This window comes from Larus michahellis, chromosome 3, assembly GCF_964199755.1.
Source record: "Larus michahellis chromosome 3, bLarMic1.1, whole genome shotgun sequence".
Taxonomy (NCBI): Eukaryota; Metazoa; Chordata; class Aves; order Charadriiformes; family Laridae; genus Larus; species Larus michahellis.
In genome coordinates this window covers 73,375,956-73,393,806 of record NC_133898.1, presented here as the reverse complement: position 1 = coordinate 73,393,806, position 17,851 = coordinate 73,375,956, and the positions used below count along the sequence as shown (strand labels likewise).

Genomic DNA, 17,851 nt, shown 5'->3' with positions numbered 1-17,851 from the left:
CTTGGCTTTTATTGGTTTTATGGTATCCAGAGGTGGTATTAAGAAAAAACAAACTATTACGCACAAAAAGGAGCAAATATGCTATTTGTGAACTTTGCTTTGGGTGAAACAGAGCTAAGAATTTTCTTAACTAATGTCAAGCAATAGGAAAATTACAGTCACTAGTAATTTTTCTCTCGGAGATCAAAAGCTTGTTCTTGCAACATGAAGCATATGTACTTTTGCGGTACTCGGATAAAGATTTTTGATTCCGGACAGTGTTGTGCTGATTCACAATAAGGCTTTAGGTCCCCAGGTAAGTGCAGATGTTCAGTTTGGTGCTGGTTTCAGTGCAGTTTTTGCACCAGATGTTTTGTGCAAAACTGGCTTTAGAGCAAAGTAAAACCCAGTTACTTTCAGAATAATCCTCGTGTGCAAAACTTTCAAGGTTTCGCTTGCCTGTTTGTAGCGGAGCAAAGGAGCAGGTTAGCTCGTTGCAAAGGGATCGCATCGCGCTCTGCAGGTCAGAGATCGCTGGCAAATCTTCCATGTCCTGTTTCTGCAAGCACAGCTTACTTGGTCTCAAAGAAATGCATTTTTGGAAAATCTCATTCTGAATTTTGCGGCTTGTTACCTCTGTAAACACTATGGCCTGTCGTCTGTGGGACAAATACTTTGTGCCATTTGGGCTGCACGAAGAACAAAAACATTGAAATTCTGTGGTCAGGGATTCTGCAGCTTTCTGCACCTCTGGTCTTAGTGAACTGGGCAAGCAATTTAAAATACAAATTATTAAGAAAGCATTTTTAGAAATTGAAGGTTAGGCACCACTTAGAAATACCCTCTATTAGCTTTGGAAGCAGTTTATTCAAATAAGCTCAGAATGTGTTCATTTTATTCCCAGTTATACCTTTTTTTAGTGAAAACTTCAGGTGAGCAGACTTCACGTATTTTTTATTGATGCTTCAGGGCTGTAATTCAATGTGTGGCTAGAGCTTTGCTTTGAAATGTCAAGGGAATTCAGTGTTTACCTGCCTGGAGGAACCTGCCCATCTGAGGGGTGAATCTGAGAATGCATACAGTCCTGCTCGAGCTGTGTCAAATAAAATAATTGGGGTTTATGTTGGAGTTCATTTGGAGCAGAGGAGCCAGAGCGGGGCCATGGCCCGGAGGGCTCCGCCATGGCCCGCAGTCTCTCTGCAGCCACACGCTCTTACAGCTACCTGAAAGGAGGTTGTAGCTGGGGGGGGTCGGTCTCTGCTCCAGAGTAACAGGCAATAAGACACGAGGAAACGGCCTCAAGTTGTGCCACGGGAGGTTTAGGCTGGATATTAGGAAAAATTTCTACAGTGAAAGGGTTGTCGAGCACTGGAACAGGCTGCCCAGGGAAGAAGGCTGAGTTCACCATCCCTGGAGGTGTTTAATAGACGAGTAGGTGCGGTGCTTTAGTGGTGTTTTTGTCAGTGTTAGGGTTAGACTCCATGATCTGAAACGTCCCTTCCACCCCACGTTCCATAGCTCCGGCCGCAGCCCCCGCCATGGCCGCAGTCTCCCCGCTACCCCTGCCGGCGGAGGCGGCGCCGCTGCCAGTTCCCCGCCCCGCCGCCCCGCCATTGGTGCTCGCGGCGAGCGCGTGAGGGCGCCGCCCCGCGCCGGCAGGGGGCGCGCGCGGTGCCGGCGGAGAGCGAGCGAGGCCGCGGCCATGGCGGGGGAGGAGGCCGCGGCCGCTGCTGAGGGGAGAGGAGCCGGGAACAGCGGCGGCAGCTACGACGGCAAGTGCGTGTTCTGCAGGATCGCCCGCCGGGAGGAGCCGGGCACGGCGCTGCTACCCTGCCAGGTGGGTGAGGGGCGCCCGGGCAGCGGCGGCGGCCTCTCCCGGTGTCCCGCCGGCCGAGCTGCCGCCCTTCGCCGCCGCCCCTTGTCCTCGGGCACTGGTGCGGGTGCCAGCTCCCCGCTGGCAGCGGAGGGGCCGTCGTGGGCCTGGGCGGCTGCTTGTTTGTTGTTGTTCGTTGCCGGTTTTTAATGAAGAGCCGGATTGCGGCTGTCGCCGCGCTCGTGTGAGGGCTCTCCTGCGCATCCCGGCGGCCCAGCCGCTCGGCACCGGGGTCTGCGGGCCGGGCAGGGCTCCAGGAGAGCGGGGAAGGGCCGAGGGGGTTAGTTTGAGAACGGAAGATCAGACCCTGAAGCCGTGAGCGTCTCGGTCGCCTGGCGGCAGTCCTCCCCCGGGGGAGGCGGTGTCCGGGCGGCCGGCTAGGCCAGGGTGTCCCTTTGAAGGGCTCGGCGGGTCTGGGGTGGTCTTACGGGTCCTCGGCTCCTTTGTGGAGATAAGAGCGATCAGAGAGGAAATATCTTGTTATCCTTAAGTGTTGTCACAACAGCTAGAAACCGTAAAGCAGACGCCAAGGGATCCCGATTGCGGACGGTCGGCTGAAGGCACAAATCATGCTTACAAGCCTTTCTGTAGGCTGGCTCAGAAAATCTTAAAGATTTTTGCTAGTTACTTCAAACACGACATTAAGTATCACATTGATGGGTGAAGATGAACTTTATCACCAAATCTTTGCTAATATCCTCGTCCTAATCAATTTAATATGTTTGCATGCTTTTTCAGTATGAAGACCTTGTTTGCTTTAGAGATATCAGACCTAGTGCCCCCCACCACTATCTGGTGGTGCCGGTGGAGCACATGGGAAACTGCAAAACACTGAAGGGAGAACACATACCTTTAGGTAAGTCTGTAAGTATGTGTTTAACCTAAAGGATAATAATTTTGCACAGTCGTAAGTAGTGTGCTGTCAAGTAAATTACACCTTTGAGCACCATTTGGTTGAGGATGTAAACATGGAAATAGATGGTGTGAGTGTGTGTAAGTAGGGATTTACCCTTCCTGAGAACTTCCATGTGCTGTTCTAGAATAGCACTTTTTTTTGTGCAATTCTATAAAAACATCATACTAGTGCATGAAATCTTTTTTGTTTGCGTGGTGTATAGGTGATGCTGCACTTTGCTGGAACTGCAGCTTTATTTTTCAAGTGTTTATGTGTTGCTTCGTTGCTTTTTCTTAGATATTTATGCAATTTTAAATTATATGAAAAGTTATAGAAGAATTTTATAAAATGTATATTTTAAAATAAGTGCTACACTTTTTCAGGAAAAAAGTGAGAGAAGAAAAAGGGAAATGGTGTTCTAGTAAATTTCAGTAGTTTTGGAAAAGATAAGATTCTAAAATATTGAAGCCATGATTTATTATTCTTAGGCTTTTTTTTTTTCTAAAGAAAACATTGTCCTTGAATTTGTTTCACAGGAAATGCCTAACTAAGTGTGTTGAGTAACAGAAGAAACTACAGCTGTACATGCATGAAGAGATTCCACCTTAGGGCAATTTACAGGTGATGCAAGAAAAGAGTTATAGTTGCACGTTGCAAATCTTGCATCACTGATGTCTCTCTTAAATGTAGGGTAGTTTTCTTTAGAAACAATTTCTATTTGTGTTTGTCTTCAAGACAATTCCTTAGATTTTTGCCTTGAGTTTTTGTATTAGGGTTGCTTTTTTCTCAGTGATACATAATGAAACTTTGTCCTAGTAGTAAGTAGGATTGAGAGTTTTATTTTATTTTAATTTAAATTTGTGTATCATCTCTGAAACTTCCAAACTTATACCAGCCTGAGATCAAAGTCCTGTAGCTGTGTAGAGATATAACACTGGAATTAGTGTAAACATCGTCATTCTGACCAGTCATTATTTGTTGTGGGTTTTCTTATGCAGGTGTGGTGATACCATACCTTTGGCCAAAGTTATTAGAATAATACCACACTTTGAAGTGTTGTTAGTGTGGAAGTTGGTAACAGTTGCAATTTTCATGTCAATCATTGTACAACACTATCCTGACAATCTTTGATTATGAGTAGTGACAGTATTTATATTTTGAAAAACACACATTTGTGATCCTAGTGTAATCAGTTTGTTGAAGTTAAATTACTTGATGACATATATGTAAAATATTACTTAAATGTTAAATTAAATTTATTTGTGTTTAATAGTGAAGAGAATGATGGAAGTTGGAAAAGCTGTCCTCCAGAAAAATAATTTTAGTGACTTGAATGATATAAGGTATGTAGTGGAAACCTTCTGTGTTTATTGAGTATGTTTTTTACTTTTCAGAGTGCCATTTTAGAGATGGTGGCAACAACTGCAGCATGATTTATTAAGAAATCGGGTCTGCATTCACTTATTGCATGACTTCTTAAGTAGAATATGCTGACATTGAATATAAACCCTTTTTTCTGATGAATTGCCAGTGCAGATTGTGTTCCAACTCTGAGATTTTTTTCTTGACAACATCTTGGGATAGGGAGGGCAATTCAAACAACTTATCTAAAAGGCTGCTCTTTAATTACATGCTGAAAATATGCTGGGTTCCTGGGTTCCACAGGTAAGGTAAACTTTGTCCTATTCAAGCATTGTGTTTGAGTCATGCCTGCGTTCATTTGATTTCAGTGCTGCACCCTTTAGTTTAAGCCAGTGCCCTTGGTAGCCAAAGTGAATTGTACCATAATTTAAACAGTGTAGAGTATAGGAAACTGAGCCTTCATGATTAAAATAGGTAGAAACTACATTGATCTAGTGACAGTTGGCTTTCCAGCTGAAAATTAGATATGATACATTTAAGATATATTTTATTTTTTAAACCCTCCTTTTTAACAAAATATATCTTAAATACGGAGATGTGAAGGAGGAGGCTAATGGTCTTCTGAAAATGTTTCCTGAGAGTATAATGAAATTAAAGGGCGTATTTTTGTTCTTGTCTTGATGTGCAAGGAAAATGTGATGAGTTGATTTCTTAATTCAGGGGATCATGTTAACTAAGTTGTGGTGTTCCAATTCTTCCTGAATTAACATCACTGGTATTTTTTACTTGTTTTCCTTTTCTGAAGAATGGGTTTTCACTGGCCTCCGTTCTGCTCAATATCCCACTTGCATCTTCATGTCCTGGCGCCAGCCAGTCAGCTAGGATTCTTATCCAGACTCATGTACAGAATCAATTCCTACTGGTTTATCACGGTAAGTGTAATGCAGATGAGCTTTTTCAATAGGTTTTCAGTTGCAAGCTGAAAATGTGACATCTTTCTAACATTTAATTATGTCCAAAAGTTCTTTGAGCAATTATTTTTGTCATTACTATTAATTATTTATATTTTCCATTAAGTATTTGAGAAAATATAATACATAATATTTATGTTTTCTCAAATAATCAGAAGTTAATGTGTATGCTTACTAAGGGAAATGGAGTGACAATAACATTCACAGTAGTTCCGGATCTCTTAACATGTGGCTTCGGTTAATGTGATGTGCTTGGTAAGTATTTGTTCTTTAATGTGAAAGGATGTATTCAAGTGTTGTACGTACCCTGGTTCATTCAATTTAGGTGAAAAACACAGCCATCTAATGCTTGCTTTTATCATTTCACATGTTTTTTCTCATTTTGTCATCTTTAGACTGAAACAAGTGTCTGCTTTACAAAAAACATTGTTTGTACTGATTTATGTCAGTAGAGACAAGCAGTGAGACTGAACTGGCACTGCCTAAATAGCTATTTGAAAATCTCTCCCTCAAGGACTAAAGCTTACTCTCACTGCTTTGATGCAGCAAAGAACCTGTCCTTGCAGTGTAGCTACAGCATCCTGGTGTCCTGCACAGCCCCAAAACAAAGATACTGAAAAAGGTCTGTCTCTTCTAAAGGATACAGACAGTCTCTTACTTAAAGAGAAAAAACTCAACTTCTTTGCAGTGGTACCTCGCTGGTGATCGCACCCAGCTCGATCAAAGCAGATGTGCCTCTGCTGTATTGTAGAGCATCACATAGATACTTGGCCCTCAAATAAGTTGTGTGGTTTTACTGCCTGCTATCTTGGATTAGCTCAGGGAGATCTGTACCAAGTTTGGCTATACAATATGGATGTACTTCAAAAGATACTTTACCCTGTTGTGAAGTTGGGAAATGTTCTTGAATTAGTTTTGGATGTTGTTTTTTTTTTTAAATTGGAATGGCTTGAAATGTGATACTTGTTTAAGAATGCAAAACCAAGGTTCAGATAGCTTCATTTTCAGTTGCTTCATGCTTTACCTAGCTTTATTTGCAAATAAACTGCAAGAGCTGTTTAGCTCCTGTTAAGTTGTTCCTACCTTAAGTAGCCGAGTACATTTTTACTGTATTTAAAACATGCCAAACTTAAACTTTTCACAGATTAACATGGTTGCTTTAGAGATCTTAATAAAACTTCAAGCACTAGTTCAAAATAAAAGATTAATTCATAGGACTGGCAAAAAAAGGCTGACAGTAAATTGATTTATTTCAGAAGTGCCCATGTTAGTCTCTGTGTGCCCAATTTGGCCTGCTAGAACAATGTTGGCAGATTTCCTGCTGCCCTGAGCCTTTCTGAGGGCTCTGTGGGCTGATGTCATTACATATACAAAATACAGCTCCCGCAGTTATGCGCTAGATGCATAAATAGTCATATGATGAGAAAAGCATGTGTGAGCACAGTGACATAACCAAATGGATGTATATCTCATGACATGAACCACATAGGTGAATGCACTCCATCCCTCAGCAATGTATGTGTCTGCTGTGCAGCTTGTTGGGTGATGAGAGGCCACAACACACCATCTGGAGCATCTCCCAAAGAATTCCAGGTCTTAAAACTTGGTTGTTCTGAGCACTGCTGTCTTCTGAGGTCTTTAGAACCACACTGCTTTATCGGCTATTTATCTGCTCAAACATCCTCTGACTTTCATAGGTTCTGTTTCCTTTTCTGATCACCTAATGGGAGTTGTAAACTGTGAAAAGGAGCCTGCTGTTCAACACAATCATTGTATTCTGCTTCTGTGGTATGCTTTTTCATGTAAAAATGAAACGTAAATGCTCTGTCGGTGTCACTATCTTTAAAATGGAATTTTCAGTAAACTGAAGGTCCACAGTGTAGTTAATACATTGCTTTCTCTCTTTCATAGGCTGAACAACTGATTGAGCGACTGCAAACTGAAAAGGCTGGCAGTTGAAAGCACTCTTAGCCTTGTGTCGCTAGCCGGTTCGTTCTTTGAACTCTCATTTAAGGTTGCACAGTTTCATGTTGCCAATAATATACCATGATAAAAAAAACTTTAGTTCCTTATGAGGAAATACACACAGAATTTGTAGCTGCCAACCTAATTCTTCCATTTGGATACCTCAGTCTATATATTTCTCTCACAATAAGGCAATTTGTTTTAATTATAATGTTATATTTGTATATATATACATACATAATATATATGCTCACATGCAGAGAACTTTTCCTATCAAAAGGCAGGATATAGCAGCAGGACGTGTGGCATCTAAGGCAACAAGTTACTACTAACATCGTGTATGTGATACCAAAGGGAATATTTGTTGCAGAATCAAGCTTTTATTTTAAGCATGCATTGTTCTGGGATTACAAGTAATGTTTAAAACATTTAGGTTTCCATCTGTATTTGTATGATATGTTACTTATGCCTAGTTATTAGTAGGTACATTGCTGAAAATACACTCCTAACTTTCTGGATCTAAACCACTTTAATATATTACCTGTCTTACTTGCATGACAGTGACATAGTAAATGTTAATGCAATACGTGCCCAAGATGTGATAATGCTATATAACATAGAATATAGTTTAAATGTATGTGTAAGTGGTTGTGTGTTGGACTTAAAGATTGTTTCTGTCTTATGTACACAATATTTTAAATTACTGTATGCTTACAAAAAATGTGAAGAGTTCAGAGGAACTGATTTAATATATCGCCCTTCTGCATGATGATAGAAAAAAACACCCAAATTTTTAGATGGTTCTGATACTGTTCTCCCTGGAAGTCCCTTGGAGATTGCTAGTGCCTTGGCTAAATTTGATTTCTAAATGAAGTCTTAATAGAAACAGGCAGTATGTGGCAGGCTTGCGTAATAGCAATCTGAGTTGAATTTGGGATAGCAGGGACTCAGCCCAAAACTGGAACATGTCGGGTTGTTTAAGGAACCTGATGAACATTTGCCTTTGCTGTATGACTTAATCAGTAATGCTGGCACTCTTGTTTTTCAATACCATATTTAGGCAGACTGTTTGGAAAGTTAAGAGTCCAGAAAACATGGAGTGGATTTTCTTTATTCACATTCTTGGTGCCTAACTAATCAAGTGTCCTTGGCTGATGGCATTTAGATGAGGTGATGATGGTCCGTTGCACCTGCAAGCTTCCCTGAACGTAATTTTCTCAGCATTTTCCACTGATCCAGCAACTGTTGCCTTAGTGGTACAATGAATTGTAATATTCTTACAGTAAACTGTACGTAGTACTTCAGAAAGTTCACACCCTTCTGAAGAACATTTTCTACCCAGAAACACCTCTCTTTTCTCTATTACCTTGCGCGCAATGTCTTGTTATTCTTATTAATGGGCGCTCACGTGTCATTTGCAGTCCTTTGGGGTTTTAATTTATAACATTAGGTAGGAAGAGTGTGAATTAAAGCCAATGAACTTTGACTACTTCTGTGCAATAGATTCAGAGGTTTGAGCTGGCTCCTAGCTTTGTGAAACATCTGAACATTAAGATCTTTTCAAGAGTTAATACTGTGTATGTGTTCTGATTTGTAATTAATTTATGTAACTGTACTTAACCGTGACATGTAATATTTAAAGTACCAACATGAACTGTTGTCAAAAAGGATTAATAAACAGAATTACAGAATAAATGCTAATCTTGGAATGATTTTCCAATGCAATGGAACAGTTAACTGTGGGGTTTGACCCCCAACAGCACTTTGCTCGCTCCTCACCCCTGACCTGGTGGGATTGGGGAAGGAGTAGGAAGAGCGTGAGAAAAGTGAGAAAACTCACGGGTCAATATAAAGACAGTTTAATAAGTGAAGGGAAGAGGAAGAAAAAAACCCCAAGGCACGTGATGTGAAGGCAATCACTCATGACTTCCCACAAGCAGGTGCCCTCTCGCCCTACATTCCCCCCAAACCTCTCTCAGCGCTTGTTGCTGAGCCTGCCACGGTCTGGTATGGAATGTGCAGTCTGTGTCCCCTCACAGCTTTTTTGCCTGCCGGAGGGGTGGAGCAGTAAAAAGAGCAGGCCTTGCCGCTCAGCAATCGCCATGCCACCGGTGTGTTATCAGCGCTGTTTTAGTCACAGAATGCGGCACCTTATGGACTGCTCTGGAGAAAATCATCTCCATCCCAGCCAGAGCCAGTACGTTGTCAAATGTACGCAGAAGCACAAAGGTCAACTTTTTGCATCTTACATTTGGGAAGGATCCCACTAGTGACAGTAAGACTGGAAAGGTAAAAATCGGGATATAACCTAGCTTCCAAACTTTTGCTGATGAGCAAGATGGGGAATTCAACTTGTCTCTGACACAAGCAGACGGGCCTCAAACTGGCTCAAACACAGTGTTAAACAGAGCCATCTTAATTACTGAGATGAATGCTCAGTATCTCATTAGTGTTTTTCAGCATAGAACCGTGTTCCATTTTCCTTCTGTATTGACAAGCATTCTTGGACTCGGGAGATAATTTTTTTAATTAGGCTAAGAAATATTTTCTGAAAAGCCTGCCCTAATGCTTTGAATATGTTTCAGAATTCCTGGTTGGGCCCTGGAAGAGGCGGTGAGCAGACCCCATTAACTACGTCACCCTCTTCTACAGCAGCATCGCAGCATCACTTTAAAACTTCCAAAATCATCTGTAGAGCTTTCCAGTGAGCAAAGATCAATTAATTACTCCTGGAGAGTAACTTACTCAGCAGCTACTCTCCAAGAGCCCAGAGAAGCCAAGGAAAGTTGCTTAGCCACTGCCCCTGGCTCTGTTGTTCTTTGATCCAGCATTAGCAGCCCCGAGAAAAGCTGCTTTTTTGACTACAAGTTTAGGAATGACAAAGCTTTATTTGTGCTCTTTTGCTCAATTGTTTTACATAAACTCCCAACCTAATGTGAACCCAAGGAATACTGCTTTTATGCTGAAGTGCTAACTGTCCCCTCTGAAAGGACGAAACAGATACACATGAAACGCTGTTAAATGTAGAGTAAAAAAAAGTTTGTGTTTTGACTAAGGACAGCATTTTCAATGTGATTAAATTGGTAATAGCTCCTCCGGCTATTCTGAAGTCATCTTAAGTGCGAGTTGTAAATAAAAGCATAAAAATGGGAGCAAACCTGCGAAAATCGTATTTCAAATTTGCCAAAGTTGGAAACAACAAAATGCTGCATAAAAACTCACATACTGTCATTTCAAACTGATGTGTAATATTTATTGAAGTGCTGAAAGTGCTTTCAGTGTTTGACAAGACGGGATACAGATAATCCCTATGCAAGGCACAGTGCAAAAGAGATGCAGAATTCACAGGCTCCAAGCGGAAGAAGAGGAAAGGCCACAGGGAAGTGAGGTTTAGGAGAGATTTGAAGAGCTGAAAGTTACTTAGTAGGGCAAGAACACCTTTTAGAAGGTCAGATTTTACTTACTACTCTAAATAATCTGTAATACTAGAAAACCTCACGTGCTACAATTTTTCTGAAAATAATTTAATAAATTCCGCTCCATTTAGACTAATGCGAGCCTGTTGCAAAAAAAGTTGCCTGTTGAAAAGTTTAAATTCCTGTTTCACCTGTAGATGCTAACCTGATCTCTACATCGCAGGTGAGGAAGCAGAATTTTGTGAAACTTGTAAACTAGTAGCTCAGTTGAGTCATGTTTATTAGATATGACACGTTCCTGACTATACAGGCCTCAGGAGTAATTTTTTTTATTCTGGAGTGTACAAACTGATGTATTCTAGAGTGACAAACTCACCAATTGTATGATCTATCTTTTAGGCCTCTTTTGAAATACTGGCTGTTGCTGGAAGCAGGAGACTGGATTTGTCAGCCTGCTTGCTGACCCAGTTTGGCAGCTTTTTGGTGTTTATAACCATTGCACAGGCACATAGGAAGATTTCAGTCACTCTTTAGAGAATACTCATCTGAAGCTGGCAGGTAGGAAATTTGTCTCTGTTTAAACAAATCCATCCCTCTATAAATAATCTTTTTTGCTAATAATCCTTGGTTTTATTCCAAGTATCATGATAGGGCAAGCTTTTTGTAGTCGCGTATAAAATTGGTATGCCATTTCCTATCTGTTTTGATCAGAGATGTGCTTAAAACTCTTGTAGGTGTCCTCAAGTGATATTTAAACCAACGAGCAGCAGGAAGGAGTGCAGCAGAGGCCATGTAAGCACCTAACCCTACCTACTTACATAGCAGTGGAAGCCTAGATTCCTGTCATTTAACTACTTGAGCCAGACTTACTGAAGGACTAGTAAGTTTGCATGAGCTGGACTTGCATCTTGGGGTGCTCAGGCTACACACTGCCTCAACTGTGTGTCTTTTAATGTGTTATTTTTCCTGATATTGCCATCCTGTTAGTCAGCTGTCAACACCTGAACCGCCTGACACTGCTTCCTGCAAGTGCTACAGCAGCAAGGACTGCATTTGAAAATTGATAGAATTAAACAAACCACATTCTGTAGCTGTATTTTAAGGAGCTCAATTCGTTTTGAAATCAAAATGCATATCCAGGCTTTATCTAATGGGAGCTGAAATCCACTGTGGTGTGCTTGTGTCATTTTGGCAAGAAATGCTTTTCCAAAACCCTAAGCATTTTAAATGTGTTAAGATCACAAATTATATGTCTTGTTTTTGGCTGCAAGACATGGATTTGTCCAGGAAGAAGGAGCAGTTTTGAGAGCTAAGGGACCACACACCAGTAGTACCTGCTGCAGCATGTATTCGCCACTTTCCAACACGGTAAAATTACATGGTGATTAAAACCCACCCTTTGTTTTCCCTTCCATGCTCTATCTGCATCTGGCTCCCCTCTCCCCCAAATACACTTATTTTAGCACATTCTTTTCTTCCCTCTTTTTCTACTTTCATTGTCTTTCCACTACAAAAGGAGGCAGAGGGATAAAGAAATCCGTATTTGTATTTGCTCAGTCCAAAGGCTTATTTTAATGCAAATCCCCATTGGATGAAAATGTCAAACCAAAAAAACCATTCTTTTAGGCTTTTTGCAAAAAGTTTCTTTTATATAAATAGCATAAAATAATCTATCACTTTTATCAAGTTTGTAATTTATATAATATATTATATTATATTAAATTTCAATATCCTTTTGAGGCAAGAGAATATCTTACACTAAAGACCTGTCAAGTACTGTAGTTAACACCACATAAAAGCTTTTATTTGCATTGGTAAAAAACAGAATTTGATATTTCTAATTATACAGTTTTCTTGGTGGGAACTATTGTAAATACAGCTCCTGATTATTCTTAATAGCATTATTACAACTATTGCGTATAACCAATCCTTTTTTTTTCTTTTTTTAAACATAGAAAAAGTTCCCCTGGAATAACCACGAAGGAAATTCTTATCGGTCATCTTTCAGTCTCAATTTTCACGAGCTGGTCATTTTTTTTCCTCCTAGTTTGGAGAACCCACAACTGTCCCCTGAAAGAAAAGCTTTGCCTCAGATAAATGAGGCACGAGACTGCACCACTATACTTTTATTTTTGCATTTGGCACTACAGGATCCCTACTCTCTTCCTGTTGTAAACAAAATTGCTACATTTTGTTGAAAGAACCTTTTTGTTTCTTTTCGTGAATGCACAGTGCCCCAATCAGTGGTCTTTCACATCTTTACATTGTGGCACCCTACTTTCTATGAAAGGATGTTAGCTGGATTCACCAAGGCAGCTGCAGAGCTTTGTGATCTTCTAGGGTATGACGCAGCATTAGAAGAACAGAACAGGTAAAAATGGTGAGATACAGAGGAAAAACAACAAGAGACACAGAAGATTTGGGAGAAGATATGATGATAAGAACAGACTATTAAATACCAGGACTAGTGCAGCTCTCCGAAATACATGCAAGATGTAACTAATTTAGGAAACTTCAAATATCCTTGCTGTGATATTTCTGTAAATTTGGGATTTTTCATATACTTCAGAAAGTAACTTCCATTTATTCAGTTTCACCATGTGAAAATAACCTAAACTTTTGTCATATTTCAGGCTCTTTTTTTGAAGAAGTATATGAATTCCCATAAAAGTTTTCAATTCCATGTTTTACAAATGAAGACCCCCCACACAGTGAGTATATCACTACCTGCAAGAATCAGTGTTGAATAGTAGCAAGTTAGCAATTTATACTTTCAGTAACCTAAAGCAGTAAGCCAGTGGAGTTATTTGAAGAACTGCGGTATACGTGGTAGTGGATGATAATAATGAAAGGACAATCCAATAGCAGCACGATGGATTAGTTCATTATTTGTGATTTCTGTCCAAATCTCTACCATTTTTGCAAAAACATTTTTTATCCTTCTCGCCCATTTTCTCTCCTGCTCACGTCCCAGTAAGCAGCTGAGTTGAAATTCTGTAATGAAAACCTCTTTCAAGATGGTATCCAGCTATGTTTTTCTAAATGGAACCATGCAGCAGAATTCATTAGATGACAAAACCTTATTCTAATAAAGTGATGACCACATCATCATCTTTTCCTTGCCAAAGCATTTCACCTTCAAAACGAACCAGACCGTGCTTTCTGGCTCTTAACAAGATTCCCACTACTTTATTGGAAATAGTCACGTATGTTTCAAAGAGCTGCCCGAATGTCACACTCACATGTCCATCTTCTCCCACCTCTCCAGTTCTTCTAATGATAGAGCACAGCTCTTCTACCTCCTTACCCACGTGTGAGTGAGCATCTTTTCCCCTCTGCTCTGTCTGAGACCCTTCGGGGGGTCTCCCATAGGTAGAGTCTCCTCTGTGAGTATGCACCGGTTTAGATGCAAGCCTGTCGTCGTTGCTGAACGGGTTCTTTCTCTGATACTCAATGTGATCCTCTGCCCAGGTTTGCCAACTTTTCCTCAAGTCACCCACCGCACTGGTAGCTTTAGCACTCTGCCCTTTATCTTCCTCCATTTCTTGAGAATGTTTTATGGCACTCAAGCAGGAAACAAATCAACAACCGGTTGTAACTGTGGTTCCTGGGCGCGCTGTCAGCTGTGAAGGAAAAACAACAACAAATCAGCCTGATAATTTTTGGCAGAGTTTTGCCCGAGTGAGAGGCAAGGCTGCTGAAAAAGATGTTAAATATCTGAAGATTTCTTTAAGTCCACCCATAACTCTATACCAATGAGAAAAGTAGAAGTGATTCAGCTGAAATTCGGAAGTCACTTTGTAACACAGGGCAGTAAGCTATGCTGACAAGTTACAGGGGGTACCACCTGTCCCGCAGTTATCATACATACCCCGCAGCCCCATGCTGTACTTACTCTTCATGCAATGATCCTTTTAAAGAACTTTATCCTTATAGCTGGCAGCCCCGCAGACTTCCCAGACAAGCTGATGGAGTGCCGGCTGACCTGTTCAGCACAGGCTTACTGACAGGAGAGAGAGCAAACCATTCTCCAGGGGCCAGAGAACCAACCCATACACAGGGGTGGGTAGCCTTTCTCCTGCCTGCACGCTGATTAAAGGTGGACAAACCCAGGCTGTGCTGAGGAGGTCCCCACAGACTGCGGTAGTTATTATGCACAGAAAACATTATCTGGAGCTGAAATGCCAATACGTGCTGGTAGCAGGGGGATTTTCCTCATCAGGCACGGAAAAGAGAAGTGGAAATCCAGTTAGCGAGCACGGCACCGTCTGCAACACCCTATTTAGTGAAGAAGACAAAACCAGAATAGATAGTTCTCCCTTAAAAGGCTGTGCTGCAGAGTCATGTCTGCCTACTAAAACCTATGGGCAGGCTTCAGAGGAGGGAGCTTGCACTCACTGCCCAGCTCCCCTGGGCACACAGGCTGCCCCCCACCGATATAAAATTACATATACTTAGATTATGGACTATCTGTGCAGTATGTCATTATTTTAATGAATTAGGGACTGACTTTTACATACCTATAGAGGTCTGATTGCATTATAACCACGTCTTTGCTCTATCCTATCTGTCACCTGTTGGAATACACAAACTAAAGTTTCCACGTAGCACATCAGTAGAGCTGATATTTTTCTTACAGACATTTGGAGATAAAACAGAGGATTAGTGCTAGCTTTTCTATGGGAAAATGGATAAAAATGCCAGTTCTGAACAATTTAATAACTGAATTATAGATTAGGTGCATCTATATTTTAAAAGCATTATTGGTTTTTTTTTTTAAAGTAAGGTTTCATGGTATTTGCTTATATAAATGTGTTGATGCTGTTGCACGTGAACTCTATGAGCAGTGTCAGAGCTTCCTGAGTGTCCCAGCAGAACGTGCAAGTCATGGTCAAAAAAAGCTTGTGTTGTGTTTGGGTCTAGAAGAGTGCACGGGATGAGCAGGAGATGGCAACACAACGGCTGCAAAAGGGAAGTGAGAAAGATAAACAGCAGCACATATTAAAGAATGGCTTTTCATTCACAGTTTCACTTTTAAATTGGAACTCATGATTGTCGTATGATCCTGTTGTTATATTTTTTGTGAGAGAAGGGTGGTTAATTCTAGCTTCCTGGATAAATTTCAATTTTAGTAATTACATTTTGTGTACTTAAAATTCCCCTGAAGGCTAAAAAGGAGAATTGTTCCTCCTTTCCCTCCCTAAAATAGTTATGTAATGTTGTCGATGTAAGATGACTCCCCAAATCCACGCTAACAAACTGCTTGATTCTTCTCAGTGGCAGTATAGGAATGCATGTTAAGTTTACAAACATAGTATCTGAAAAGCACTTTGTTTTTATGTCAGGATCAGACTCTGTAAGTCTTACTTATTAATATACATACATTTTCAAACTATGCTGAGAAGCATATAGAGACTGCCAGTGATTTTGCATGGATCCTCCAGCCAAAAGCAGGAAAAAAGCGCTTTAGTTAAATTCCTCTGTTGAAAACAGCATCACTGGAAAATTGAGGTATTCACCTTCTGAGAACAGATAGCAATGCTCTGCAGATAAAGTAAGAGAAAGCCAGTCTCAATTAAACAACAATACCAATAACCCTTCCTAAGGAGTTTCTAAAATGGAAGCTATATGGCTAAGAAATTTAAAGTGAGACAGATTGGAAGAATAAAAGCAGACTTCTTCCACTAAATCTCTTTCAGCAATCGCAAGATTTTGTAAGCAATCTCAGACTTGCAGGGTTCGTCAGCAGTTCAGCAATGTGTTTATTGCCAGGTCTCAGCGCTCAGCTGCTGAGGTGAGCAAACCTGACCCACTTCTACGTCTTTTCTTTCTCTTCTAGGAAAGCTGACGTTCAGATGCTGGCTCAACACTGTCAGTCGTCAGGGCCAAAGCTTCACAGCAAACCTCAGCTTTGATTATCGCAGGAAGAGGTAACTGGAGAAGCTGCAGGATGACATTACGGAGACGCATCAAGAACACGGCCCGTGCAGTGCTCACGGGTCACGAGCAAAATCTTAGCCATCCGGGGGAAAAAAAAAAAAAGCTGTCCAAAAATCAGCACAGAAAATCCAGAACATGAGTTCAGTGCTGAGCTGGCCTGGTCCTAATAAAAAGCTTACTGAAATCGGGATAAGCCGAACCTTTCAGCTCAACATAACAGGGAGATCAGTGAGTACAGGATTACGGTTATCAGGTCTAGATGTTAAAACAAAACAAAATACGAGCTGCAATACAAAAAACTTTGTGTCCCCCCCCCACCCTTGTTGGATAGCCACATCTCGGCCCCTTTCCTGGAATCTGTTTCGCGCCTCTATCGGCTCCTACACCCACCTCGGCGCTGACCTCCTTCCCATGGAAAAACGAAGGCGACTCCTTTGGCCTCTGTTAATTGTTAATGTTATTTAATGACCTGACAGCGAGGGAAGGTCATGGCCGGGGGATGGAGGGGCGGCTGCCAGGACCGGGGGGGGAACCCGCCGGCTGCCCCCGGCCAGCCCCGCACCGGTACAGCTCATAAAGGGATGAGAGGGAGATGAAATCAACGCTAATTAGCCAGCGGTACTCCGTCCCCGCGGCGCTGACGGCCGCTGCTCCGCCCCCGGCCCACAGATACGCTGTCAGGGCCCGTCCCCAGCGCTGCGGGACGGCGCAGGGGGTGTAGCGTGGGCCCTTCGGTCACACACCCCTTACCGCTGCCCGCCGCCGAGGGTGCCGGGCCCGCCGAGGCGGGCTCCTCCCGCCGCTCCCCGCTCCCGCCGCGGCGCCGGGCCCGCCCGTCGGCGCATGCGGCCCGGGAAGGCGGGGGAATGGCCGGACATGGCGCTGGCGACTCCCGCGCTCCGGCGGTATCTGCTGCTGCTGGCGCAGGAGCACCTCGAGTTCCGCCTGCCGGTGAGCGCCCGCCGGGGTTAGGGGCTGGGGTTAGGGTTAGGGGCCCGCGTTACGGTTAGGGGCCCGGTAGGGTCGGCCCGCTGAGGCGCTGCCCTCTGGAGCGGCCCCGGGTGTGCCTGAGGGGTGGCCTGGCCCCCGCGGGGCCTCGCCCGCTGCCCGCCCCGCGCGGCTCGGGGGGAGCGGGGGGCGCCCGGTGCCCCTTCACTCGCCCCACACCGCGCCCTGTGGCAAGCGAACCCCTGGCTTGGGCTGCTGCGCCTTTTACCTCAGCCCTGCAGCAGGCGTAGGCTTCCTCCTCCAGCCCCCGGCCTCCGTGGAGAGGTGGCCCCTTGGCCGGAGAGGTGGCCTATGGTGGCGGCTCCGAGGCAACGTTTTCATTGCCACTCTCAAGAGCCTTTGGAGCCAGGAGGGGTTGCCAGGAAAGTACCTGGGGCTCCCACGTAGAAAGTGGAAACTCGGAGGAAAAAAGTGGGTTTATGACAGTATTTCTGAGGTCCTG

The 17,851-nt window shown here is 42.7% G+C and overlaps 2 protein-coding genes and 1 long non-coding RNA gene across 8 annotated transcripts in view; 2 read left to right on the top strand and 1 right to left on the bottom strand.

Moving 5' to 3' along the window:
- Positions 1–1,625: 1,625 nt before the first annotated feature.
- On the top strand, positions 1,626–8,740 carry HINT3 (histidine triad nucleotide binding protein 3). Its single transcript, XM_074580805.1, has 5 exons — positions 1,626–1,816; positions 2,591–2,708; positions 4,021–4,090; positions 4,915–5,041; positions 6,992–8,740. Exons 1-5 carry the CDS (start codon positions 1,682–1,684, stop codon positions 7,037–7,039), a joined length of 498 nt encoding a protein of 165 aa, XP_074436906.1. The 5' UTR covers positions 1,626–1,681; the 3' UTR covers positions 7,040–8,740.
- A 3,495-nt stretch (positions 8,741–12,235) lies between these two features.
- On the bottom strand, positions 12,236–17,220 carry LOC141741016 (uncharacterized). Its single transcript, XR_012586231.1, has 3 exons — positions 17,152–17,220; positions 14,357–14,739; positions 12,236–14,084 (listed from the first exon to the last, which is right to left on the bottom strand). It is a non-coding gene; the product is annotated as an uncharacterized LOC141741016 (long non-coding RNA).
- TRMT11 (tRNA methyltransferase 11) overlaps positions 17,103–17,851 on the top strand; it is a 32,366-nt gene continuing 31,617 nt past the window's right edge. For 2 of the 6 annotated variants that reach the window (XR_012586230.1, XM_074580801.1), the window contains exon 1: positions 17,158–17,352. Coding sequence is in view for 3 of the 6 variants with exons in the window: in XM_074580801.1 (XP_074436902.1) it covers positions 17,245–17,352 (108 nt within the window). In the remaining 3 variants the exon portion in view is untranslated. Of the gene's footprint in view, positions 17,353–17,851 lie in introns of all 6 variants that reach the window. The other 4 variants (XM_074580800.1, XR_012586229.1, XM_074580803.1 and 1 more) reach the window with 4 other exon arrangements.